This window comes from Dendropsophus ebraccatus, chromosome 4 (assembly GCF_027789765.1).
Source record: "Dendropsophus ebraccatus isolate aDenEbr1 chromosome 4, aDenEbr1.pat, whole genome shotgun sequence".
NCBI classification, from domain to species: Eukaryota; Metazoa; Chordata; class Amphibia; order Anura; family Hylidae; genus Dendropsophus; species Dendropsophus ebraccatus.
This window is the reverse complement of record NC_091457.1, coordinates 145270137-145297899: the sequence shown is the minus strand read 5'-3', so window position 1 is coordinate 145297899 and position 27763 is coordinate 145270137. Positions and strand designations below refer to the sequence as shown.

Below are 27763 nucleotides of genomic sequence, written 5' to 3'. Positions count from 1 at the left end.
CCACCCCCCTATAGCCCCCTTATGTTGTCCATCCCCCCTATAGCCCCCTCCTGTTGTCCATCCCCCCCTATAGCCCCCCTCATGTTGTCCATCCCCCCATAGCCCCCCTCATGTTGTCCATCCCCCCTATAGCCCCCCTCATGTTGTCTATCCCCCTTATAGCCCCCAGTGCTGTCCATCCCCTTATAGCCCCCTCATGTTGTCCATCCCCCTATAGCCCCCTCGTTGTCCATCCCCCTATAGCCCCCTCATGTTGTCCATCCCCCCATAGCCCCCCTCCTATATTGTCCATCCCCCTATAGCCCCCAGTGATGTCCATCTCCCCTATAGCCCCCCTTATATTGTCCATCCCCCCATAGCCCCCTTATATTGTCCATCCCCCTATAGCCCCCAGTGCTGTCAATCCCCCCTATATTGTCCATCCCCCCTATAGCCCCCCTTATATTGTCCATCCCCCACTATAGCCCCCCTTATATTGTCCATCCCCCGCTATAGCCCCCTTGTGTTGTCCATCCCCCACTATAGCCCCCAGTGATGTCCATCCCCCACTATAGCCCCCCTTATATTGTCCATCCCCCACTATAGCCCCCAGTGATGTCCATCCCCAACTATTGCCCCCCTTATATTGTCCATCCCCCTATAGCCCCCAGTGCTGTCCATCCCCCTATATTGTCCACCCCCCCTATAGCCCCTCTTATATTGCCATCCCCCCATAGCCCCCCTTATATTGTCCATCCCCCTATAGCCCCCAGTGCTGTCAATCCCCCCTATATTGTCCATCCCCCTATAGCCCCCCTTATATTGTCCATCCCCCACTATAGCCCCCCTTATATTGTCCATCCCCCCTTATATTGTCCATCCCCCTATAGCCCCCAGTGATGTCCATCCCCCACTATAGCCCCCCTTATATTGTCCATCCCCCACTATAGCCCCAGTGATGTCCATCCCCCTATAGCCCCCAGTGATGTCCATCCCCCACTATAGCCCCCTTATATTGTCCATCCTCCACTATAGCCCCCCTTATATTGTCCATCCCCCACTATAGCCCCCAGTGATGTCCGTCCCCCACTATAGCCCCCAGTGATGTCCCCCTGTGATAAAAAACAAAATAAAACCTAACTCACCTGTCATCATGCTCCCCCGTCGGTCGTGGGTCTCTTCTTCTCTCTTCAACGACAGATGAGCAGCTCCTGGTCCCGGGCAGCGCCATCACCACTGAGCTCTGTGCGCGCCGCAGCGGCTGGGACTTCCGGTATGCGCTACGTGTACCAGAAGTCCCAGCTGCCGCACCGCGCACAGAGCTCAGTGGTGGTGGCGCTGCCCGGGACCAGGAGCTTCTCGTCTGTGGGGGGCGGCAAGCTTGTGATCGCAAGCAAGAAGCTGCTTGCGGTCACAAGAGTGATTGACAGGGTGGGAAGCCTATGGCTTCTCGGCCTGTCAATGGGAACACTTCTGCATTTAACTGGAAGCGATCGTTGCGACCGCTTCCAGTTAAAAGGAAATGAGCATCAATCGGCGGCTGAGTGGGCCCCCCAGGAGCACGGGGGGTCCGCTGGGCTTACTGGGTGGAGACCACATTGATGTTGTCTCCAGCCCTGTGTCCCCTTACTGGGGGGCGGGGCCCACTCCTGCTCGGGGCCCACCGGGGAAATCCCCGGTCCCCCGTTGGCCCAGTCTGGCACTGCCCACTAGGGTACTCCGCGGAAAAGGCACAGATTTGTGTCTTTTCTGTGGCATACGCCAGGCGTAAGTCTCGCTCACCTGATGGATGGGTAGAGAGGGGACAGCAAGGCGTGGCCTACTCCTGCCCCTAATTTATCATGGTGAAGGGGGTTATCCACCTTAGGCCCCGTTCCCACTGAGCAAAACTAGCGGAATGCCGTTAGCCTCCCGCTCATAATGAGAGTCTATGGGAGGTGTGCGCTCCTGCTCTGTCCGCGCTGAAGAATGAACATGTTGTGTACCACTTGTGTACTCGCTCCCTTAGCTTTCTTTCCTGCCCACTGCTGTCATTACTATTGCATAGCAAACACAGGACTTTTTTTCCACCCCAATATGTAATCCATACTAGCTGATGATGTAGCAGAGCATATGCGCACATGGCATGTAGCTATGTGCTGCATAACAGGCATCTGTTTGCCGGGAGTGGGGGTGTAGTGTAGGTTTAGATCTCTGCTTGCTGACTGTGAATGAAAAAATTCTAGTTCCTTCCAGACTCTAAGAACATCTATAACACTTATCATATACGGAGCTGTAACACAAAGACAGGTACATACTGCGTCACTATAGCACTTTATTAATTATAGTATGTTGTTGCACAGTCACCTTCTAATGATACATTATAGATGGCACTTTATAATAATAACAATATAATCATGTTTAGAATAGAATTCAGTTTGATTGCAGTTTTGTTTATTATTTTGTTTTTTTATTATGCAGTGAGAGAAAAAAATATATGCACAGGTTGCACTTTTTTTGAATATAGCACTATAATTCATTTACATGTTTACATTGATATAGAACTTATTGCACTTTATTTATACTTTGGTCTTTTTTTGGATGTAATTTATAGAAGACGCGCCTAGTTTACCTATACAGCACTGTGTAAATACATGGCCTTCTAATAGTGTATAACGAGTACTTTCCGTGTACGCGGGTCTCGGGAGAATCGGGCACCCTTCCAACATGGCCTCAATAGTTTGCTGTGCGCATGCCTGCCTGCGTTCCACCGGCGGGCGTGCGTTCCTGTGAAGTAGGCCGTGAGGAAGTCGCGTGATTCCTTGCCCCTCCTGTGACCTGCGTCGCTGCCCGGAAGGAATCCTCATCCACATCATAAATAGCGTGAGATACAGGAGTCCTTTTTGCACTATAATATGTTATGAGATTTTTAATCATGTTAATAAAAACTATGTAATTTTGAAACGCATAGCCTTGTTTTGTGTACTTGTTTGTAAAGAAAGGCTATCATATGGTAAATTTCTGGACAGAGTAAGGTGTGGTTAATTAACTCTGCTAGGCAGAGACCAATATAATGATGTAAATGTCCATTGGAACTATTGTGTATAAAGACAGGTACAAACGCCTGCATTCACTGACAGCAAGCAGAGATAGAACTATAACTTTTCATATTACAGAGACTTAGGCTCAGGGACACATGTAAGTCTATGGAAGCCGCACAAGGTCATGGAGATGATGCAGATAATGTCTCCTGGGGGTTGGGTTACCAAGTCAATAGACAGCTAACCTGGTTCCCAGACAGAAGATCATATGTCATGTGACTTCAAAGGGAGGGGGGAAGAGGAAGCTGAACGTGGTCAGAGTGGACCCAGAGTAGAAGGTTTTAGACGTCCAGAGCGGATAAAAATTAGAAAGAAACAGGGAAACGGTGCAAGATGCAAGGTTATTCATGTATATTAGACAGAGGGTGGTATTGGGAAGGGGGATTGTTTAGAATATTGTTTTTGATACCTGGAAAAAGGTGCACAAATGTACCCTTGCTCCAGAGCTCTCTGCATGCACCATGCAGAAGGGGAAGGTCCCGCCGGATTTACTAATAGGCTTGCTTCCCTTAGTAAATCCACTGGGATGAATGGTGAAGGGGCTTATTCCCTGTGCTGGTGCATAATTATGCAATTTTTTTTCCGCATGCTCTTCTCTTGCACAAAGTGGTAGTTGGGGCAAAAATGGGGCTTGCACAAAGAAATTGCTCAATTTTGTTACTCCACGCTGTTGCAGGAAACTGTGAAGGAGAGACACAGCTCTGGCACATACACAGTGAATGGACAGAAGCCTTGATGCCATTCATTGTGTAGTGGTAGTGTTGGGTTAATGCAGTGCAGCTCCCATTGAAGCGAATGTGAGCTTTGACTCTCCTGAACAGCTGATCTGGCACTCCAGTGGGTAGGCCATCAATGGTAAATGACTAGAAGACCCTTTGAATTTGTGAAGAATGAAAAAATCTTAGTTACAAATAAGTTTCAACTAAACATTGATTCAGTGTGTGTTACATTTCTTCAACAATGGTAACCAAAGAAAAAATTGCAAGAGTGAAAAAGATTAAAGGAGACTGTCCATTTCGACCAGACCTTCACCTGGACACAGCAGAGGAACAGGAAATAGAGGTGAAAAGTACTTTTCATGTTTGGCCCAAACAATGCACACTCACCACCACCATTCCTACTGTGTCATCTGTTTCATCCCAGCTCTGCTGCTGCCATACATTTCATTACTGCAGCTGGGTCATGTAACATCTGATCAACAACCTTCTTGACATACAGATTGCAAACTGCATGTTCTCGCTTTCAAATCTACTGTCAATCCCATGATGCATCAGTATGGCGTCATAGTGGCGTCAAATACCAACTGTGATGGAAGGACAGTGTAATAATCCTCATCTCTATATATCTCGAAATAATTAATATGTAAGTGTACAGTCAGGAAGACTAAACTGTAATCAAATACATTATATGGCTATGTTCACACAACGTATATTTTGGTAAAAGTACGGCTGTTGTTGCCGATTGCAACAACAGCCGTGGTTAATACGAAAATATACGTTACGTTGCCGTCTATGGAATCCCGGCTGGAGCATATACACATAGTATACGCTCCATCTGGGATCTCTAGGGGCACCACAAAAAAACTGTCATGCCAGTTTTCTGCGGCCGCTAATCATTGAATAGCGGCCGCAGAGAACCTGTCAGTGCACACAATGAAGCGCGTGGCTCCGGCCGCACGCTCCATTGTGCACGCTCCATCAGATCTCAGCAGCGCTAAAGATCATCTGCCAAGTACTGCAGTACCAGCCAGGATGATCTTAGCTGACACCGGCCGTTCCGTGTCATACAATGTGTGAACATAGCCTAACTGTTTGACAGGAGCTAAATTATCATCAATATCAGTAACTTTAATGAGAGTTAGGGCCCTATTACACGGGACGATTATCGTCCGAAAAATCATTATATCATTCGAATTTAAACGAGAATCGTTCTATGTAATTGCAGGCAACGATCGAAAAATTGTTCATATGTCGTTGATCGTTGTATTAGATCTGAACCTAAAATCATCGTTAATCGTTCACTAACCGTTTGCTGTAATTCCACATTTGTTCGCTCAAGTTCCACATTTTTTCACTAATCGTTCAGTGTAATTGCACATTGTTCATTGTTTTGCTGGGATCAGAAGGAGTAAACAATTGTATTGACGATCGTAACTAATTGTTAGTTCTGTGTAATATGGTGAACGATTTCAGGTTAACGATAAACAATTTTGTTTGTGATTGTTTATCGTTAGTCGTTAATCGTAAAAAAAATTGCTCCGTGTAATAGGACCCTTACTGTCTACCCCCATGTGGAGAGCTCGTGTGGAACAATCCATGCAGCTTTATCTCCTAGGAAGTTCTGGCTAAGATGCTGACCCTATTGCAAACACAAAAACACATTAAATTTCCAGTGGTTCACCATGAAATCACATGACCCAACTGAAGGATAATATTCTAGGATTTTTTAGATGAAGAGAAATAATTTCCATAAATGAAGTAACACTGGGTGAATTACATATACTGACTGACTAGTCGTATAATGAATAATAAAGAGAAAAAAAATTGTGTGAGTGTTTCTTTAACATCCTTTTTTTTTTTTTTTTTACATATTGATGTAAATGTAAAGGGAAAATGTTTTGCTTATTTTCACATTTTATTATCTTTACTAGACCATGTTTTCTCTTGTACTCTTGTACTATTATTCTCTTGTCATTAAAGTATGTGTATTCATACTGCAGACTTACGTTCTAGCTGCTATAGGTTCTGTAGGTTTTTCTTCTATACCTAAAACTAGGACCTAAGTTTTCTTTTAAATTTATCTTTAAACATTTTGGTGAGATTTTCATTTTTAAGGCCCTTATTTATATTTATTAATTAATTAATAATTAATACATTCTAATAACAATGACTGACTAACATGCTGCAAAACTTGCTGTTACTTTATGACACTTTTTTAGGTTTATGTTCTTGTGAAAACTTGCTGGGATGAGGATCCTGAGAAGAGGCCAGACTTTAAGAAAATTGAAAGCACTTTGGCAAAGATTTTTAGGTACAATTTTTTTTTTTAAGTAATTAAGTTGTAAAAGAGTTCTAAAATAAAGTGCCCTAGATCAAAAAAAATTTAAACAACTGATTTCAGAAAGTTATACAGATATGTAAATTACTTCTTTTTAAAAAATCTCCAGTCTTCCAGTACTTATCAGCTGCTGTACGTCCTGCAGGAAGTGGTGTATTCTTTCCAGTCTGCTCTCTGCTGACACCTCTGTCCATGTCAGGAACTGTCCAGAGCAGTAGCAAATCCCCATAGAAAACCTCTCCTGCTCAGGACAGTTCCTGACATGGACAGAGGTGGCGGCAGAGAACACTGTGTTGGACTGGAAAGAATACACTCACTTCCTGCAGGACATACAGCAGCTGATAAGTACTGGGAGACTTGTGATTTTTAAATAGAAATAATTAACAAACCTGTATAACTTTCTGACACCAACTGATTCGGACAAAAAGGGGGCAGGACCACTATTAATGTGATAGAAAGTTACATAGGACTGCTAGCTCAGAGTGAGGATACTTTCAATAAATCTGAATGAAGATAGGATTTCATTGAGATCCCTGCCAATTGCTAAGATCTCCATACACATTATTGAAATAATGGGCAAACTTCAGTTTTATGTGCATGGCAGTCTACCGACTCCCCAGTATGGTGCGGATTATAGTACATGCTCTGTGCATGTGTGTCTGCCAGTCCTTGTGTGTTTTCTAGTGCCTAGTCCAGCCTGTTCCCAGTTTCTCAGTTCTTGCTTCATCCTTGTGTAGTCCTTATGTTTGCAGTTTGGAGTAGTTGGCTTTGACTCTCTTAGGATAGTCTCCAATACAGTTGAGTAAATCATTAAAACGTGTCCAATCAAGGGGAAACACTTCCCGGCACCACTTAGTCCTTACTTCGGCAAGACACACTCACATACCCTCGTACTGTTAAAGGGTGTTGCTCAACAACCAGACCAAGTGTCCATATCAAAGCAAAAAAGAAAAATTGTGGCACTCACCCCAATAAACAGTTTAAAAAGCCTTTATTGCAGAGCGGCTCGGTGAAGATGCTGAGTAGTGACTGGGCTACAGCCGTTTCACGCGCATGCGCAGGGCCTTGAGGAAGCTCGCTGCGCATGCGCGTGAAACAGCTGTAGCCCAGTCACTAGTCAGCGTCTTCACCGAGCCGCTCTGCAATAAAGGTTTTTTAAACTGTTTATTGGGGTGAGTGCCACGATTTTTCTTTTTTGCTTTGGTTAATCATTAAAAGTTTGTTCACCAGAATTCTGGTGCAAAATCTCTTGCTCATCAGACATTTTAAACAAACCAGACAGATGGGTGGGGCTTAGCAGAAAGTAGGTGTGGTTTTGCATAAGGAGGTTGTGGCTAAAAATGCTATATTAAAATAGTGGGAGGTTACCTTTAGCAGACCCTGATGCATACATCCTTAACAGAGACCGTAAGTCAAGGATAGGCAATTAATACTGACATCCTGGAGAAATTCTTTAAAATGGTTCTATCTTCACCCCCTTATATGGAGGTTATTGAGGTTATGGGTCTTTTTCTTACAAAAATTTTTTTTTCTGTTTATAGTAATTTTCATAGCCAGACAAATGAGAGTTATATGGACACATTACTGAGGAGACTGCAGCTCTACTCCAAAAATCTAGAACATCTTGTGGAGGAGCGTACTAAGCTGTACAAGGCAGAAAGGGATCGAGCTGATCAACTGAACTTTATGCTTCTACCAGGGTTAGTGTCATCCGTTTACAGGTCAGACATATGAACGAATAAGAAAACTTTCATAAAGGTATACTTGGTAAAGAGGTGGATTAATGTTTGCTATTCCCTAGGGGGACTACAGATAATAAAAAAATTTTTTAATAAAAAACAAAAAACATACTAAAAGCTTAAATCACCCCTCTTTACCCATTTTATAAATAAAAAAAACAAACAAACACATATTTGTTATCATCGCATGCAGAATTGCACAGTAAACAACATAACTGCAAAAGTGCAAAATTGAAAATTTTTGGTCACATCACATCCAGAAAAATGTAAACAAAAAGTGATAAAAAAAAGTTGCATATACGCAAGCAAGGTACCGCAGGAAAGTAGACAAAATGCTGCCACAAATAGCCGCATAGAGAAAAAAATGAAAGCGCTATAATGATGGTAATAAAGCAATTTTAAACACATTTAGTTAAAAAAAAAAAAAAGTTTTAGTTTTTTTTAAAGCAGTAAAATAAAATTAAAGTTATATTAGTGGCCTATTGTAATTGTGCTGACTTTAAGAGAATGTACCATCAGGTACACTCTCTTTAAAATCGCACATGAGCCGAACAGCGCCGGCATGTGGAAGCTGGCGCCGCAGTCTTTTTTTTGAACCGCAGCCCGTTCCTCCGTATGGCAACGTTCAATTCATGGTTACCGGGACGGGGGTGAAGCACAGGTGGCGGGATGGCCCACCCCTAGTGGGAGGAAACCCCCGCCCCTCTATGACGCGGCCCCATTGATTCTAAAGAAGCCGCGTCATGGAGGGGCGGGGTTTTTCCCCCACTGGGGACAGGCCGGCCCGCCTCCTGTGCTTCACTCCCATCCTGGTAACCATGGATTGAATGGTGCCGCATGGGGGAACCGGGCTGCGGTTCAAAGAAAGGACCGCAGCACCGGCTTCCCTGTGCTGGTGCCGTTCGACTCATTTGTGATTTTAAAGAGAATGTACCTGAGTTTACCAAGTAAAAAAAATTACAATTGTCACAAAAAATAAGGACTCTTTAGGGTCTGTAGGTGAAAAAAAAAAGTGCAGGCGCTATGGCCTGTTAAACACAAGGAGCAAAAAAATAGTTGATTGTAATTGTGTTCCAATCCCCAAATCTCTAATTCGTTTTTGCGTTTTCCTTTTTACCTTCTTGTGCTTAAAAGGCCATAGCACTTGCATTTTTCCACCTAGAGACCCACATGAGCCCTTATTTTTTGCGTCACTAATTGTACTTTGCAATGATAGGCTGAATTCTTGCATAAAGTACACTGCGAAACCAGGAAAAAATTCAATGTGAAATTGAACAAAAATTTTGGGGGGTATTTGTTTTTACACCATACGCCCTGGGGTAAAACTGACTTGTTATGCATGTTCCTCAAGTCGTTACGATAAAAATGATAAATAAAATGTATAACATTTCTTTTATCTGATGGCCTGTAAAGAATTCAAACCATTGTTAACAAATATATGTTCCTTAAAATCGCTCCATTCCCAGGCTTATAGCGCTTTTATCCTTTTGTCTATGGGGCTGTGTGAGGTGTCATTTTTTGCTCCATGATGTTTACTTTCTATCGGTACCTTGGTTGCGCATATGCGACTTTTTGATCGCTTTTTATTACATTTTTTCTGGATTTGATGCGACCAAAAATGCGCAATTTTGCACTTTGGTATTTTTTGGCGCTTACGCCGTTTACCGTGCGAGATCTGTGGCGACTTCTAGTATAAGTAAACTGATCTCTCATTTAGATCTTTGCTGTATAGTTATACAGCAAAGATCAATGAGATCGGCACTCGGATGCTTTCGGCTGCTGCAGCCAAAAGCATCCGAGTGCCGAGCCGGGATCAGCGCCATTTTGTCGGAGACCCCGGCCGGAGCAGGATGTTTCCCGGAGGAGCGATCCACCCCCACTAGACACCAGGGACGGCTGCATACAGTGATCGGATGCAGCTATCAACTTTGACAGCTGCACCCGATTACTGAATTAGCGGGCACGGCGATCAAACCATGCCCGCTAATAGCTGCGGCCCCGGGCTACACGCGGCACCCGGGATTGCGGCGGTTCGGAGCGGGGTCGCCGCGCGGCCCCGCTCTGAACACCTCTTGCGGACGCATGGTAATCATAAAGGTGGCTTGCTAATCTTGATACTAGTGCATGGGCACCTAACAGCTGATTGTTGGAGGTGCCCGGAAAAACCCTGTAAAAAAACAACTAAATAAGTAGTTAAAGAGGATCTGTCAGGGAGGTAAGGCTGCAATAATCAAGTAGGGTTCCCAACACAGACAAATGAATGGAGAGCTCTGGACATTTCACACTTAGCAAATTACATCTTTAAAATTAAATTGGTATGAAATAATCAGAACTTAAATCTCTGGAAACCCGCCTCTGATCTAAGTGGGAGCTCTGAGCCCCATAGGCTGAATGATTATTGCATCAAGTACCTTTGATCCTCATTCATCTCATACGGCTCATGTATTATTCAAGGCTTTATATTTCTATTTGTTTACTGCAGGCCTGTGGTAAAATCCCTTAAAGAAACGGGATTAGTGGAACCGGAATTCTTTGAAGAAGTCAGCATTTATTTCAGTGATATTGTTGGATTTACTACAATCTGCAAATACAGTACCCCCATGGAGGTTGTGGACATGCTGAATGACGTGTACAAGGATTTTGATCGCATTTTAGATCATCATGATGTCTACAAGGTGTTGCGCTAAATGGATTGTTTGTTAGCAGGTTACACAGCTAATAAGGTTGAAAAAAAGATTTATGTTCAATCTAAACCTACAGCGGTCAATGTAAAATTTATTTAATGTACATTTTCATAAAAAATTACAAGGCATAATACAGATCTTAATATTTCATTGCTGTCCATATAGTGATACAGTGACGTATATATGATGTATTACATAATGAAGGCCAACAACCCCTAAATAGTTGTCTGGAAGTTGGCATTGAAGTACTCCAATGTATTTTCTTGTTTCTATATAAAGCACACTCACCATTCCTATTTCTGCAGTGTCATCTGTTTCATGCTAGTTCTGTTGCATCCATACATTTTATTACTGTATCTCAGTCATGTGATCCCTGATCAGTCACCAACTTGACTTTCAGATTTGAAACTGCATTCTCTCCTTTAAAATCTAATATCAATCCCATGATGCCTCAGCACAGTATCACATAGGCAGCTAAAATTAGTACCATCTCTGCCTGCTGGGGGGGACAGTATAATAATCCTCATTTCTATATATTGTATCTCTAAATAAGCTAAGAGACTATAAGTATACAGTCAGGGAGGCTGATCTGTCACCATATCCTTTATGACTGTGTGACAGGAGCTGAATAATCATTATCACGGACTCTGTGATGAGCTTGGGTGGAACAGTCTCTACAGGTTCATTATAAAGGAAGCTCTGCTAGCTGAGATGGTGAATTTAATAATGGCACAGAAACACATGTAATTTCCAGGGGTCACATTGAGATCACATGACTCAACTAAAGGAAAGTATTCCAGGAATTTTCAGATAGAAAGGTACAACTAAATGAGGTAATACTAGCTGTATGGACTGTTTCTCTATGGTAGGGGAGACAGGCACACCCATTAGAGTTACTGCATGTGATTATACAGCTCCTGCCACACAGTCAGTGGCGTAGCTTTCATAGAGGCAAGGTAGGCAGCTGCTATGGGGCCCCTGGGGGAGGGGGGCCCAGGGATGTACAGGGAAAATAAGCTGTCCTGTGTCTTTCTGCTTAACCCCTTATGTACTGCAGTGTATAGGTGACCCAGTGTTCACTTACACACTGCAACACAAAAAAGGCTTAATAGGCAGAGGACAAGGATATCTCTGCTTCCCTGATCTGTTAACCCCTGACCTTTGTTCTCCGGCTGCTGCAATCAAGTAGGAAAATATGCGGAGCTCTATCTCTAACCGTATATATGTGATGCCATGCTGATGCACCATGGGATTGATAGCAGATTTGAAAGGAACAGAATGCAGTTTAAAATCTAAAAGTCAAGATGGTGGCTGATCAGAAGTCAGATGACCCTGCCATAGTGATAAAATGTATGGATGCTACCGAGCTGGAATGAAACAGATGACCCTGCAGAAATAGAGAATGAGATGTGAGTGCATTATATGGGGGAAAAAATATCTCTATGTCCCTATTTACTATAGTAGAATGAGGATTCCTTCTTGTGTAGATATGTGTCTGTCTATATATCTATCTCTTATGTTTTATGAATTACCATGTTCCATATTGCTTGAGTAAGTAAGCTTAAAGCGGTTTGAGCCAATGAACCTGCTGATATCAGCCAGCTGCTCTTTACCTTAGGACGGCAGTGCTGCTCTTCTTATTTTTGCCTGTTCTATTAAGGTGCTGCTTTTTGATCATTTCGGTTATGCTAATCCACATGTTGGGAGCATTTTGGGCATTCCCTGTCCACGCAGAGCACCCGCCTTGTCCACCCCTCCCGCCCTGCCCACTATGCATATATGCATAGTTAGGCCTACCACGCGTGTGCAGGAAGCAGCACTGGAGTCCTAAGGTAAAGAGCGGCTGGCTAATATCAGCAGGTTCATTGGCTCGAACCTGCTGATAGTGCCGCTTTAAAGTGAGCAAGATTAAAGTTATAATATTTTAACATTATGCTGTAGACTAACCAGGACTTGTGTCCTTCTCAGGTTGAAACAATTGGAGATGCGTATATGGTGGTCAGCGGTCTTCCCAATCGAAATGGAAATCGGCACGCAGTAGATATATGCCGGATGGCTTTGGATATTCTTAGTTTTATGGGGACTTTTGAATTGAACCATTTGCCTGGTTTACCTGTATGGATCCGGATTGGAATTCACTCAGGTATCTATTTAAATAAAAGTAACAGTTTTTATGTTTTTTTTAATAAAACACGTAAAATGACATGTAATAAATATAAACATGCTAAAAATATTGTTAGTTTTTTTTTTCAGTAGACATAAGTAGAGTGTGACTGCCCATGTGCGACCAACTCTGATTTAATGAAAGTTTGAAAGCTAATGCTGCGTTTACACATAACGATTATTGGCCCGATCGTACGATTAGCGATGTCGGATTTACGATTTTTTTTTTTATAACGATCAGCGTTTAGACGGTACGATATATCGTACGAAAATTCGCACTGCGATCGTTTTGCGATCGTTTAAGCCTATCTCACACATTAGTTAAATCGGCGAACGACTGTTCACATGGAACGATTTGCAAATTTTTTGCGTACGATGAACGACGATTTGCTGACCTGATGAAAGATCACGATGTACGATTTATCGTGCGTCGTTCGATCGTTCGCTGCGTTTACACGTACGATTATCGTTCCAATTCGACCGTTATCGCGCAAATTCGCACGATAATCGTTACATGTAAACGCAGCATTAAATTCCACTTTTCCTTATCAGTTTATGAAATGAAGCAGATGTCCCACCATTCATGTCAGGGGCGTAGCTAGGATTCACAGGGTCCTATAGCAAAGAATTGTAAGGGCCAACCCTCCCCTACACACAACACAAAGTACTATATATATATATATATATATATATATATATATATATATATATATATATATAAATATATATATATATATATATATATATATATATACACACATATATACAGAGTATATGGGCCCCCCTCCTGAACGGGCCCCATAGCAGCTGCCTACCCTGCCTCTATGGTAGCTACGTCACTGATTCATGTGATTCTGCCCAGGACCATGTGCCGCTGGTGTTGTTGGAATAAAGATGCCAAGATACTGCCTTTTTGGTGACACTGTTAATACAGCTTCACGGATGGAATCTACAGGATTGCGTAAGTAATTCTATAAAATTAGTAAATTGAAGGAGAACACAAACAGGCTGGAGGGCGTCGGGAAGCTATCTTTACAAGATGGGAATACCCCTTTCAATGAAGAATCAAATGTAATTTATCTTTTTTCATTAATTAACATTTTCCCTTTAAACAGCTTTACGAATACATGTAAGTAAGTCAACCATTTCTATTCTGAAGAGGACGGACTGCAAATTTCAGTATGAAGTAAGAGGAGAAACTTATCTCAAGGTAAGAACTTCTGAGAAGTCATTATGCACTTTGAACTTTAACTATAGTCATGCATAGATATGACTGCATTGATTTTTCGGCATTTGAATACCAGTGGCTGAGGTAGTTGGATGCAGCCCTAGAGAGCCCAGGAAAACGTGGATACAGCCATAGACCATAGTCTATATCCATGTTGACTTCGTTGACTCTTGGACTAGGGCTGCATCCAACTTCTACAGAAAGAATAACTTATAGCATAATTGACCGACAACAAGAAATACCCTCAAAGACAATTAGGCTGAGACACCTACTATAACATTCCATGAAAAGAACATGGCACAATATGGATGGCAATATTATAATAGCTGGTACGGTTATAGCTTGAAGTGTTAGTGTCATGTGCAGGAACTTTTGACGTGTCATCACACATGGGTGAAGGTCTCAGCAATAACACTCTGACCAGTCAAAACTTTTGACACTTTTTCATTAATGATGGGTATGCTTTACATTTTTTCTCCCTAATTTAAAGTTTACTTTGTAAGCTCCAAATGGGGACAGGGACTGATGTGAGGTATGACAATATCTTTACATCGCTCCATCATATGTTGGTGCTGTACAAATGATAATAATAATAATAATAATAATAATAATAATAATAATAATAATAATATACCTAAATATGATCTCTCCATTTGTTTTAGGGAAAGGGTACAGAAACTACATACTGGCTTACAGGGGAAAAGGACCAGCAGTACAATCTCCCTATACCTCCATCTGCGTAAGTTATTCTTATAACATATACATTTCTTAAACACTAAATCAAAGTTAAAGGGACACTGTCACTTTTTTTTGTTAAATTAAAGACTGTAACTATAAAAAATAAGTGGATATATATATATATATATATATATATATATATATATATATATATTTTTTTTTTATTATTTTTTTTTTGCATTTGGCATCACCGTTACAGCTGATACAGTGCATAGGACCAAACGGATGGAGTCTGTCTGGTTCACTTGCACTGTACGTATTTCATAAGCTGTGTGCTACGCATGTACAAAGACGTGAGCAGCACACAGCCTGCTGATAGTATGGGAGGGCTGCACGCCATATTTGTGAGGCCCGCACCTTTATATAAAGTAAAGTGTGAGGGCTCCAACATCAGAACCCAAGCACCAGCTCCCCCTCCCACAAATGCGTCTGCTCGTCATGTACACACGCATCAGTTTTTCCCACCATCAATGCAGGAAACTGCGGCATGGCTATATTTGCTGCCCGACTAATCCGCTTCTCCCCTTACTCTGCCTCTCCCCTCTGCCAATCCTTTCACTGGCTCCCCATTGCCAAATAATTGGCCCCCACAACCTGTCCCCTTCATATATCTCTGACCTGATATCCCGCTACCATCCCTCACGCAACCTCCGATCCTCCTCTATCCCCATTTATCTTATTTATATAATGTGCTTTGATTTTGTAATGTTTCTGCTTGTTACCCCCTATTGCTTCTATAGTGCTCTGGGATTAAAGGCTCTTAAAAAAAATAAATAAATAAATAAAAGTAATATTTTTTTTAATTCAATGGAAGCCATATATGCATTGTGGTCCACACTGAAACTTCCTATGGTCTTGATTGTTAAGAAATTATGATCCTGTGACCCTCTAGCTGTAGCAAATCTACAGTTCCCATAATACCTTTCTAACAAGTTTGGATAAAATGTCATTTTTTTTTTGTCTATCTGTCAAACAGGGAAAATCAGCAGCGTCTACAATCAGATTTTGCAGATATGATTCAGGATTCCTTGCAAAAGAGAGAAGACGAAGGCTACATCGACAGATCACTGACCCGCGTGGCAAGTTATAGAAGTGGTAGACTGGAATATCTACAGATAGCCACAAGTGGTCCGCCCAGCACTCATCTGTAAGACAAGGATTTACCCATCACTCATCAAGGCTGAATGGAGATGGGACACATACATAAAAAGAAATTAAGCAGATATTTTAATCCTAGCCATATCTATTTATTTAGGAAAAAATAGCAGACCTAGCTCAGTAGACATGTATATGCCTTAGGGTCTGTTCAACATGACAGCTTTGTAGAATTGTCTGTGAATACATAAATCTTTCCAGGTCTGTACAAGTAGGGATTTAATCATTAGACACATCCAGACTATTAAAAGAGGAGGAAACTATCGCTATGTTAGTGGATATAGAGAAAAGTTCTACAGGGACTGGCTGACTGTATAATGTATATGAGGATCCCCTGACTCTTCCACGACGTCAGAGGACAGAAGTATAAGGGCATCTTCCCAATCCTTTTGTTCTCTTAGTGATAAGCCACTGGCAGAGCTGCTTGGCAGCGGCTTACCGCTCCTCTCTCCATTGAAAACATCTAGACACTTAGCTGAGCTCAATGAGGGAGAGTTATCAAACATGGTGTAAAGTGAAACTGGCTCAGTTGCCCCTAGCAACCAATCAGATTCCACCTTTTATTCCTCTCAGACTCTTTGGAAAATGAAAGGCGGAATCTGATTGGTTGCTAGAGGCAACTGAGCCAGTTTCACTTTACACCATGTTTGATAAATCTCCCCCATAGTTAATAAGTATAAAAGTATAAAAATTGACGGAATGTTTGAATAAAAGTTATCCCACAAAAAATGGGCACCTTAAAGGCGTTATCCAGGCTTAAAAAACACATGTCTACTTTCTTTCAGAAACACCAGCAGTTCCATAGAAGTGAATGGAGCCAAATTGTAATACAACACACAACCTGAGGACAGGGATGGTGCTGTTTTTGGAAGAAAAGAGCTGTGTTTTTTCTAATCCTGGATAATCCTTTGAAGCAACTCTGTACCCACAATCTGCCCCCCCCCCCAAACCGCTGATACCTTCGGATAGCTGCTTTTAATCAAAGATCTGTCCTGGGGTCCGCTCGGCAGCTGGTGCAGTTATTGTCCTAAAAAACAACTTTTAAACTTGCAGCCCTGTGTCTAATTGGTGTGGCCTAGATTGTGTATGCATTAGGCCTGCACACCTCTCCATCCCTCCTTCCCGCCCTCTTCACCATTAAGAATGCCCCAGGCCGGATTTCTCTTAATCATCGCTTGTCTGAACACTGCACATGTGCTGGATTGTTAAGACCCGTGTGCAGTGATGAATAGGAGAAATCCCGCCTTGGGCATTCCAAATGGTGAGGAGGGACAGAGAGGCAGTGCAAGCCTAGGACACAGACATTCTAGGCCACGCCAGTTTGACACAGGACTGCAAGTTTAAAAGTAGTTTTTTCGGACAATAACTGCATCACCTGCTGAACGGACCCCAGGACAGATCTTGGATTAAAAGCAGCTATCCGAAGGTACAAGAGGTTTGTGGGGGGGGGGGGGGGGGGGAGGGCACATTGTCGGTACAGGTCAGGTCAGACAGGTTCAGACAGTTTTGCATATTTATGAAGACACACAAAAACACCTACAGAAATGCCTGAGATTTCAGAAAAGGTGAAGTTTATTATAATGTTAGTGCACCCGTGCCTATTCACGATTCACTTTCCAATGGTCACCCTGGATTGACAGTCGTCACTACTTCAAAGGCATTCAACGCCCTACACCGTTACCACCTACTAGTCCTATACCCATTGCTGACTGATTAAAGTCAATATACCCCTCCCTACTTTTGAGCATAGGATACACTTTTGTGTATTATTCATGACTTCTGTTTCAATAATTTTGTCCAACTGTACACGACCACTGAATGTTATCACTGTTTCCACGATCAGTTACAAGAACTCACGGCTCTTAATTCATGTTTGTCTCAGTTAGTGATTTACCTGTTTAATTTATCATCTGGAATTTTCTTTTGATGATACAAATTTGATCGTGGATACTGTAATGCAATTCTATACGCTATCTTTGTGATGTACTGTAATACTGTTGTTATTTTTCCTGTTATAAAATAATAAATAATATTAAATAAAAAAAAAAATTATGGAAGATTACTGATTAGTAAGATTTTCTATTCATATGTAGGATACAACTGATTTATAGGGAATCTGCCTGCCCTGTATCATGCTCAGAGCTGCAGACATACACCCCTCCTGCCTCCACCACCCCTCCCTGCTCTGTATGATTGATGCACAGGGTTTGGCTTCCAAGTCTTGTACATCAATCATACATAGAGATGAGTGAATTTATAGTAATCCGCTCATCAGCCTGCTGCCTTTTAAAGGGATTGTTCACCCTTTTTTTTTTCTCTTTCAAATCAACTGGTGCCAGAAAGTGCCAGAGGTTTGTAATTTACTTCTATTAACAAATCTCAAGTCTTCCATTACTTATCAGCTGCTGTATGCCATGTAGGAAGTGGTGTATTCTTTCCAGTTTGGAGAGCAGGAGAGATTAATTTTTAAATCTTCTTATTAATCAAATCTCTTTTTGATTACACGTTAAGGCTAGGTTCACATTTTGTAAGACACGGGCCGTTCCGTGACCCAGCCGGAGTCATATAAGATCATCCCGGCCGGTACTGCAGTACCGTCTGGATGATCTTTAGAGCTGCTGAATTCGAATGCCACGGACCGCCGCGGCCTGTGATTGGCTGAGTGGCCTGTCAGCTGACAGGCCGCTCTGAGCGCACGGGACCCGGGGAGAAGCGGACTGCAGGAGCAGCCCTGGAGCGTGGAAAGGTAAAGTATACAGTTTAAGCAAGGGCTTCAAGGGCAATAGTAACAATGTCCCTGCAGCCCTTGTTAAACGATTATTGGGCCGTGTAATAGGCCGAGTAAACGAGCGCCAATCTAGCAGACCGGCGCTCGTTTACAGTTGTTATCGGGCCCCTATCAGCCAGTCTAATAGTACCCTTAGTGTAAATTCGCTCATCTCCAATCTTACAGCACAGAGATGGGTGAGGGATGGAGGAGGCATGCATGCTGCAGCTCAGTCCTGCCTCTATCACAGAAGCTTGGAAGGACAACATGATTTTATAACTTTGCAAACAGCCATCAGCTAAGAGGATATAATTTGCTTTATCTCCCTAGCTGCCTGTGTATGTAGCTCTGGGGGTGATATAGAACAGACATATTCCCTTCAATATGTCCTTAAAGGAGAAGTCCGGCAAAAATGTTTATTAAAGTATTGTATTGCCCCCTAAAAGTTATACAAATCACCAATATACACTTATTACGGGAAATGCTTATTTACGACTGCATCAAGACTTCTATTCCTGGATAACATGGTGATGTCATTTCCTGGATAAAATAGTGATGTCACGACCCGACTCCCAGAGCTGTGCGGGCTGTGGCTGCTGTAGAGGATGATGGCAGAGGGATGCTCAGTGTCCCTCCAGTTCCCTGTGTCCCTCAGTGTTCCTCTGCCATCATCCTCTCCAGCAGCCACAGCCCACACAGCTCAGGTCGTGACATCACCATGTTATCCAGGAAGTGACATCACCATGTTATCCAGGAAGTGACATCACCATGTTATCCAGGAAATGAAGCCGTGATGCAGTAATAAGTGCAGGGAAAAAAGCACTTTATAAGCATTTCCCGTAATAAGTGTATATTGGTGATTTGTATAACTTTTGGGGGACAATACAATACTTTAATAAAAAATTTCGCCGGACTTCTCCTTTAATGCTAAGGATTTTAAAGGATTTGTGGCCTTTTGGGATCCCAGTAAGACTATTTCTGACGTAATATCATGTACCCTAAAGAGAACTTTCTTACCCCATATATCGTCTTTCCCTTAGTTTAACACCAGCGCAGAAACTAAGGGTTAATTCCTCTCCTGGAATATAATAGAACAGATGTTATCATGAATAATGACATTTACTTAAAGTCGTCCTTCACCCCTCTGTGACTTCTGTAAGGTGAAATAACACAAGGTTTGGTCAATACTATTGTAACACTATAACTGTATCTGGTGTCAGTACAAAACATTGTGCTCTTTGCTTGGCGTCAATGGCGGACTGAGTGGCTGAGTTGTAATACCACACACACCCTGGGGAAAGGGGTGGTGCTGTTTTCACAAAGAAAGTGTCTTTTTCCCCTAATACATGCTGAGGGAGGGGAGTAGGCAGGGTGTGAGGACTTTGATTGAGAACTCAGGAAAAGATATGCCCTCTGGGAACCGTTGTACTACAGAACTAAGGCCTCCAAAACAAATGGATTTGGGGTGCTTTCATAACTGGGGCAGACAGGTAAGGAATGCTATAGGCTTCTGCTGCATGTATATCTTATGTCAGAGTACCCCTTTAACTACAGCTCCCATGTTATCTAAGCCATTAGATGGGGGTCTACCTTGTGATGAGAAGTGAACTCCACCATGGCAGTACTCCTATTACATCAGGGTGATGACAAAGCATTGATCTAACAATATACTGCAATGCAATCACACAGATCCTTCTAGAGGACAAGGGGGAGATTTATCAAACATGGTGTAAAGTAAAACTGGCTCAGTTGCCCCTTTCAGATTCAGATTCCACCTTTCATTTCATTCTCTCTTTGAGTGTGTAGTACTAGTTATTGCTTTCTTTACATACAAAGGTCTAATTTTCATATACAGTGGTGCCTTGGATTACGAGCATAATTCGTTCTGGGACCGCGCTTGTAATCCAAATCCACTCTTAAACCAAAGCAAAATTTCCTATAAGAAATTACTGATATGCAGACAATTGGTTCCACACCCAAAAAATGATTTAAAAAAAAAAAAAAAATTCTGAATAACATGTAGAACAGATCAAACAATGAGAAACAGCTGAATATGTCATATTATAAGTTACTGTACAGTATAGCAATCAGCATGTGGAGTATAATGTATAGTAAGTAGATACAGGATGGGACTGCAGATCCCCATAATGCAGTAGCGTAGTACAACAGGCTAAAATGGAGAAGTAGGGCTGCTGTCAGTGGTCTGTGTGGTCACATGACAGCAATGGGGAAGGGGGGGTGTTCAGCATGGACCAATCAGGAAGTGGGAATCAAAGAAGAGATTACCTCCACAGTCCTGTCCCCTGATGTAAGCCCCAGCCTGAAGTGGATCTGCTTTGATTTGGAAAGTGGGGGAGACTTCCTGGGTCAGAGTACAGTGCTGTAGACCCCACTATGCATACCATGCCCCTCCCCCACTCCGGCTCCCACCCAGTCCAGGGAGCTCTTAAACCAAGTTGCAATTTTGAAAAACCGTGAGCTCTTCTTGCAAAACGCTCTTAATCCAAGTTACTCTTAAACCAGGGTACCACTGTATACTGTTAAAATACACACTATGGGGGGGGGGGGGATTTATCAAACGTGGTGTAACATGATAGTGGCTCAGTTGCCCCTAGCAACCAGATTCTACTTTTCATTACTCACAGGCTCTTTCAAAAATGAAAGGTGGTATCTGATTGGTTGCTAGGGGCAACTGAGCCAGTTTCACATTACACCATGTTTGGTAAATCTCCCCCCTAAATGTTGCAGGTTGTGGTGGGGTGCAGAAGGTTACATCATTTTTTATTATGGTCTTATTATTACTGACTTTAGGAGAATCTTGTGCTCCCAACCATGTAGCTCATTTACCATCTGCGGGGTAGAGGTAACCATGCCTCCTGATGGAAACCTGCTGACATTTCCTGACAGTCCATTCCTGACCTCTCTGCTCTCCAAATGCTGGAGATCACCCTCTGCAGTGTCCTGATTGCTGAGGCTTCAGTTCCGGATCTGGGAGGCCTGGAAACCAGTTAAGATGGTCCATAGGAGAAGGTCCATATAGTATCCGCAGCAGATCCGCAGCAGATTTGATGGCCCAGATTTGAATCTGCAACTTCAAATCTGCTTCGTATCCTGTACATGTGAATGCACCCTTAAAGGGAATCTGTCACTAGGTTTAGGCTGCCTTAAATGAGTAACAGAAACAGAACAATGTATTACTTACCATCATTCTATTTAGCCGTTCTCCAGATATGCAGACAAATGGGATTTGTGCCACACCCCTCCCCCTGCCCTCTAGCTGCTGATTGACAGTCATTGACTGCCTATAGACAGCATGGATAGATAACTCGTCTAATAGATGCAACTCGGCACTACAGATCCTACATGCAAAGTCACTATGTATAGACACATACAAGACACGTCCGTGTGGTGCTCAATGGTATAGTAGTTTCATCCAACTTAAGCAAAAATTGAGAAAAAGACCAGGCACTCACCCATCAATGTGTAAGTTTCTTCTTTATTATTATTATTATTTATGATTTTGCACTGATAATAAAGAAGAAACTTACACGTTGATGGGTGAGTGCCTGGTCTTTTTCTCAATTTTTGCTTAAGATGGATAGATAACTGCCAATAAACAGCTGGTGGGCTGAGTTTGCTGTTTCTCATGAATATTGAGGACTACTGAGCTCAGGCACACAATGGAGAGGACTATTTATTTCCCTTGTTATTCAGCAGGATATCTCTGATTCAGCTGCACAGAACAATGTGAGTGATACATCATCAACCTACTGCCAGTCTCCTTTCATAATCATCATTGTTCAGTTTGCCCCATGATTTATTGGCATTTCCGGACCTCCTCCATATGTTCATAAAGTGACGGCTCTTGCACAACTGGCCGTTAGGTTTACTACTGCCTAAACATCAAATTGGCTAGAAAATTCTCATAGGTCAACCTTTTCAAAATTACCTGTACAGTGGCTTTATAAACAATGTTCAGGATTAGAAGAACATGGCTCCCCCCATCCCCCCAAATGTTTCACACTTGTCCTTGGGTTGTCTGTGGTATTACATCTCACCTCTATTCAGTGGAAGGACTGAAGGTAAGGGTACGAGCACACTACGAAATGGTGACGGAAAACCCGTTGCGCATTCCGCAGCTCGCACCCCCCGTGGACTGTGATGGGCGCGTGCGTCTCCGCCCAAGTCATAAACTCTATTTTATTCACGGGCAGATTCTGTTGTCCGTCCAAATCCAGAGCGGGTGCAGGTGTGAGCTGCAGAATGCGCAATGGGTTTTCCGTCGCCATTTCGTATTGTGTACGTACCCTAAGGGTGGGTTCACACTGAGGAATCCTCGCGGATTTTCAGGCGGATTCCGCGGCAAAATGCGTGCGGAATCCGCCCGTAAAGAATGAACATTGTGAATGTACATTGGCTTTAATGTGCTTTCGGCTTATTCACACAGCGGAATTTCCACGCTGAAAATTCCGCCGCGGATCCGCTTTCCGGTTGAAGAATTGAAATCTCAATTCTTTGGGCGGATTACGCTACAGGAATCCTATAGAAGTCAATGAGGCTTGAAATTCTGCATGAATTCAGCTCGAATTCCGCTCAATTTCTGCTTCTCTTCTGCCAGAGCTGAATAGGGCTATGTGCACACTGAGCAATTCTCGAGGAATTGTAGCTGAAAGTTTTCAGGCAGAATTCAAGCAGAATTTAAGCCCCCCATTGACTTCTATAGGATTCCTCTAGCAGATCTACATCAGAAAATTCTGCTCGGAAATTCTGCAGTGTGAACAACAGAGCAGAAAACCCATTGAACACAATGGGACTTTGCTCTGCACATTTTTTACGGGAGGAATTTCAAGCTGAATTTCGAGCTGAATTTCAAGCTGAATTCCTCGCCTTTTCCTCAGTGTGCACATAGCCTAGGGGTATGTGCACACTGAGCAATTCTAGCGGAATTCTGCCCGAATTCCGCTATAAAAAACGGGCGGAATCCGCGTGGATTTCCGTCCGTGTAAATGCAACATTGCTCTTTCCATAGAGAACAATAGGAATTCCGACTGCCCGTGCACACAGAGTAAATTTCCGTCGGAATTCCGCGCGGATTCCGCGCAGAATCTGCATTCCGCCCAAAGGGCCCTTGCACACTGAGCAATTCTCGAGGAATTGTAGCTGAAAAATTTCTGCTTGAAATTCCTCGCCTATTCTGCTCTGGCGGAATTCGAGCGGAATTCGAGCGGAATTTGAGCGGAATTCGAGCGGAATCTGCGCGGAAATCAAGCGGAATGCAAGCGGAATTACCAGCAGAATTCAAACCCCATTGACTTCTATAAGATTCCTCTAGCGGAATCCGCCCAAAGAATTGACATGTACATTCTTTGGGCGGAATGCGGATTCTGCGCGGAATCCGCGCGGAATTCCGGACGGAAATTTACTCTGTGTGCACGGGCAGTCGGAAATCCCATTGTTCTCTATGGAAAGAGCAATGTTGTATTTACACGGGCGGAATTCCACGCGGATTCCACCCGCTTTTTATGGCGGAATTCGGGCGGAATTCCGCAAGAATTGCTCCGTGTGCACATACCCAAAGAATGTACATGTCAATTCTTTGGGCGGATTCCGCTAGAAGAATCCTATAGAAGTCAATGGGGTTTGAATTCCGCTGGTAATTCCGCTTGCATTCCGCTTGATTTCCGCGCGGATTCCGCTCGAATTCCGCTCGAATTCCGCCAGAGCAGAATAGGCGAGGAATTTCAAGCAGAAATTTTTCAGCTACAATTCCTCGAGAATTGCTCCGTGTGCAAGGGCCCTAGGCGAGGAATTTCAAGCAGAAAACTTTCTGCTTCAATTCCTCAAGAATTCCTCAGTGTGAACCCACCCTGAGGGTATGTGCACACTGAGGAAAAGGCGAGGAATTCAGCTTGAAATTCAGCTCGAAATTCCTCCCGTAAAAAATGTGCAGAGCAAAGTCCCATTGTGTTCAATGGGTTTTCTGCTCTGTTGTTCACACTGCAGAATTTCCGAGCAGAATTTTCTGCTGTAGATCTGCTAGAGGAATCCTATAGAAGTCAATGGGGGGCTTAAATTCTGCTTGAATTCTGCCTGAAAACTTTCAGCTACAATTCCTCGAGAATTGCTCAGTGTGCACATAGCCCTACTGTGGAAATGAGCTGCATTACTACACAAAACCTGTCGATATGAGTGGTGCTGTTTTCAGAAGAAAGCGTTTTTTTCTTTTCTAATCTCGGATAACCCAGCTTGAGCTACAACAAAGCTCTCACTAATGCTGTTCTTAGGCTGTCTTTACACAGAGATATTCATCTGACAGATTTTAGAGGCCAAAGCCGGAAATGGATTTGAAAAGAGGAGAAATCTCAAATTTCAAAAATCTGTCCGACAGATCTGTCCAGCGATCAGCTGACAAATGAGTAAATGCTTCTTTATTAGCTGATTGCAGGGTTCTTATTGTCAGACGCACATCTCTTCATGTAATAGAAGATTTACAGCCGCCAACTGATAGAAGCTTTGGGCAACACAAATGATACAGTGATTGTGATGCCGTGCCCAGATGATTACCGAATTGTTAACTGCGCGCTGCCCGTATAATACCTTACATATCTTAACCCCTTTACAGTGTTTGAACTGTTAATTTTATTATTTAGAAAAACTTTTGACATGTCAAAAGTTGTGATCAGTTGGGGTACCATCATTTAGGAGAATGAGATGGGAAAAGGACATTTCCCTCCCTGGCTGGTTGCAGTCCCAATCCAGCGGCTTCATTGTAAGTACTGTATCTTTTACTTTATAAGCCAGCCAACAGCGTGTAAGGGGGGGCACCATCGGGATGGATAAGTAATGAATCTACTTACCCATCCATTGCGCCCCCTGCAGGGCTGGCATCACTGCCCCTCTTCCCCCCCCCCCCCCCTGCATTGTAAATATGAGCGCTCATAGTTAAATTCAGCAGCACTGACAGAGCAGGAGACATTGGCTCCCTCCCTGTCAGTCACTCTTGTTGCCGCAGGTAGTATTTTCCCTGGGGTTACAAGAGGCCCCTCGCTCCTTGACGCCTCTGGAGTGCTGGGACCGCAAGGAGGGAGCTGCCTCTTGTGACCGTGGGCAAAACACTGCCTGCGGCCTCAAGAGTGCAGAGAAGTGGAGACGCTTGGCCCCAGGTGTGTATAAATGTTTGTTTTTGAGGATGCCTGCTATATGGGAGGGGGACTAACAAGGGGTATAAACAACTGGGGGAGCACACCTGGGGTCTATATACAACTGGGGGAGCACACAGAGGGTCTATATACAACTGGGGGAGCACACAGGGGGTCTATATACAACTGGGGGAGCACACAGAGGGTCTATATACAACTGGGGGAGCACACAGGGGGTCTATATACAACTGGGGGAGCACACAGGGGGTCTATATACAACTAGGGGAGCACACAGGGGGCCTATATACAACTGGGGGAGCAGAAAGTACATATGCTTTCTGGCTGATGTTCTGGTCACTTTTGAATGTTGGCGGTGCTTTAACACTTATGGTAGCATGACATGAACTCTACAACCCACACAAGTGGCTCAGGTAGTTAAGCTCATCCAGGATGACACATCAATGCGGGTTGTGGCAAGGTTTGCTGTGTCTGTCAGCAAAGCGTCCAGAGGCTGGAGATGCTACGAGGAGACAGGCCAGTACACCAGGAGATGTGGAGGAGGCCAACAACCCAGCAGCAGGACTGCTACCTCCGCCTTTGTGCAAGGAGGAACAGGAGGAGCACTGCCAGGAAAGCACTGAGGATGAGAGGAGGACCTAATCTTTTTATGCTCCAGGTGCAAAGTTAAGGCACAGATACTCCAAGCCACGGCCGTTTGGCACAGGGCTGCAAGTTCAACCCTTAGGCTCGTAGCCTGGGACCGCGGGTATTAGCGGGCACGGTCCGATCGCCATGCCCGCTAATACAGTAATCAAAGTTGACAGCTGTATCCAATTACCGAATGCAGCCATTCCCTGGTGTCTAGTGGGGAGGATCGCTCCTCCGGGACGTTGTCCTGGAGGAGCGATCCACACATCTTACCCCTTCCGGGGTCAGCGCCGTAATGGCGCTGATTCCGACTCGGCACTCGATTGCTTCCGGCTGCAGCAGCTGAAAGCAATCAATGGATCTGTGCTGCATATCTATGCACCACAGATCTCAATGAGAGATCAGTGCACTTATACTAGAAGTCCCCCAGGGGGGCTTCTAGTATAAGTGTAAAAGTAAAAATAAAAGTGTTATTATTAGTAAAAAGCCCCCTCCCCTAAAAAAAGTCAGAATCACCCCCTTTTCCCATGCTATAAATAAAAATAAACAAATAAATAAATAAACAAACATGTTTGGTATCGCCGTGTGTGTAATAGCCCGAACTATTAATTTATCCCATTCCCGATCTCTCAAGATAAATGGCGTAAGTGCCAAAAAATCCCAAAGTGCAAAATTGCGCATTTTTGGTTGCATCAAATCCAGAATTCAGAAATTGTAATAAAAAGCGATCAAAAAGTTGCATATGCGCAATCAAGGTACTGATAGAAAGAACACTTCATGGCGCAAAAAATGATCCCGCTCTCATGTGTGATCCCGCTCTCATGTGTGTCCAGCACCGGAGGTAATGAGAGTCAGCTGTGATCCCGCAGCCGACCCTCATTAACCCCTTAGTGACCGCGGATACGGCGGTCACTAATGGGCCGGAGCCGCCGCTGCATTTCAGCATTTCAGATGAAATAAGTAAAATCAGACCTCAGATCAGCCCCCTAGTTGGCGATCACTAACCCGCTCCCTCCCCCGGCGGCCATCAGATCCAAGATGGCCACCACCATCGCTGTGAACAGACATAGTCTGTTCACAGTGATGGAAATGTAAAAATGAATGAAAGCCCCATGCTCTCTGCCACCGGAGGTAGCGGAGAGCATTGGGCAGTGATCCGGGACCCCCCCTGTGTACCATGTGCTGCCCAGCACTTTTTATCCCGTCACCATAAATGATTGGTGACAGGTGATAAAAAGTGTTAGTGCCCATCCCCCAAGTCGCCCCCAGTCACCCCCCCCCCTTCCCCATATACTCACCTGATCCTGGAAAGGTCCTTCCTCCTCGGCGTCCTGGCTGTTTATGAAGTGCGCATGCGCTCCACAACCAGCCAACTCTGAAAATTTA

The 27763-nt window shown here is 43.6% G+C and overlaps 1 protein-coding gene across 1 annotated transcript in view; it reads left to right on the top strand.

The window, feature by feature from the left end:
* Positions 1 to 16790, top strand: part of GUCY2C (guanylate cyclase 2C) — a 49503-nt gene extending 32713 nt beyond the window's left edge. Inside the window, exons 19-28 of the mRNA XM_069967323.1 lie at positions 4033 to 4121; positions 5998 to 6089; positions 7658 to 7816; positions 10338 to 10530; positions 12508 to 12682; positions 13565 to 13663; positions 13818 to 13912; positions 14593 to 14669; positions 15645 to 15815; positions 16609 to 16790. Coding sequence (XP_069823424.1) covers positions 4033 to 4121; positions 5998 to 6089; positions 7658 to 7816; positions 10338 to 10530; positions 12508 to 12682; positions 13565 to 13663; positions 13818 to 13912; positions 14593 to 14669; positions 15645 to 15815; positions 16609 to 16651 — 1193 coding nt within the window. The 3' untranslated portion in view covers positions 16652 to 16790. The remainder of the gene's footprint in view (positions 1 to 4032; positions 4122 to 5997; positions 6090 to 7657; positions 7817 to 10337; positions 10531 to 12507; positions 12683 to 13564; positions 13664 to 13817; positions 13913 to 14592; positions 14670 to 15644; positions 15816 to 16608) is intronic.
* Positions 16791 to 27763: the final 10973 nt, after the last annotated feature.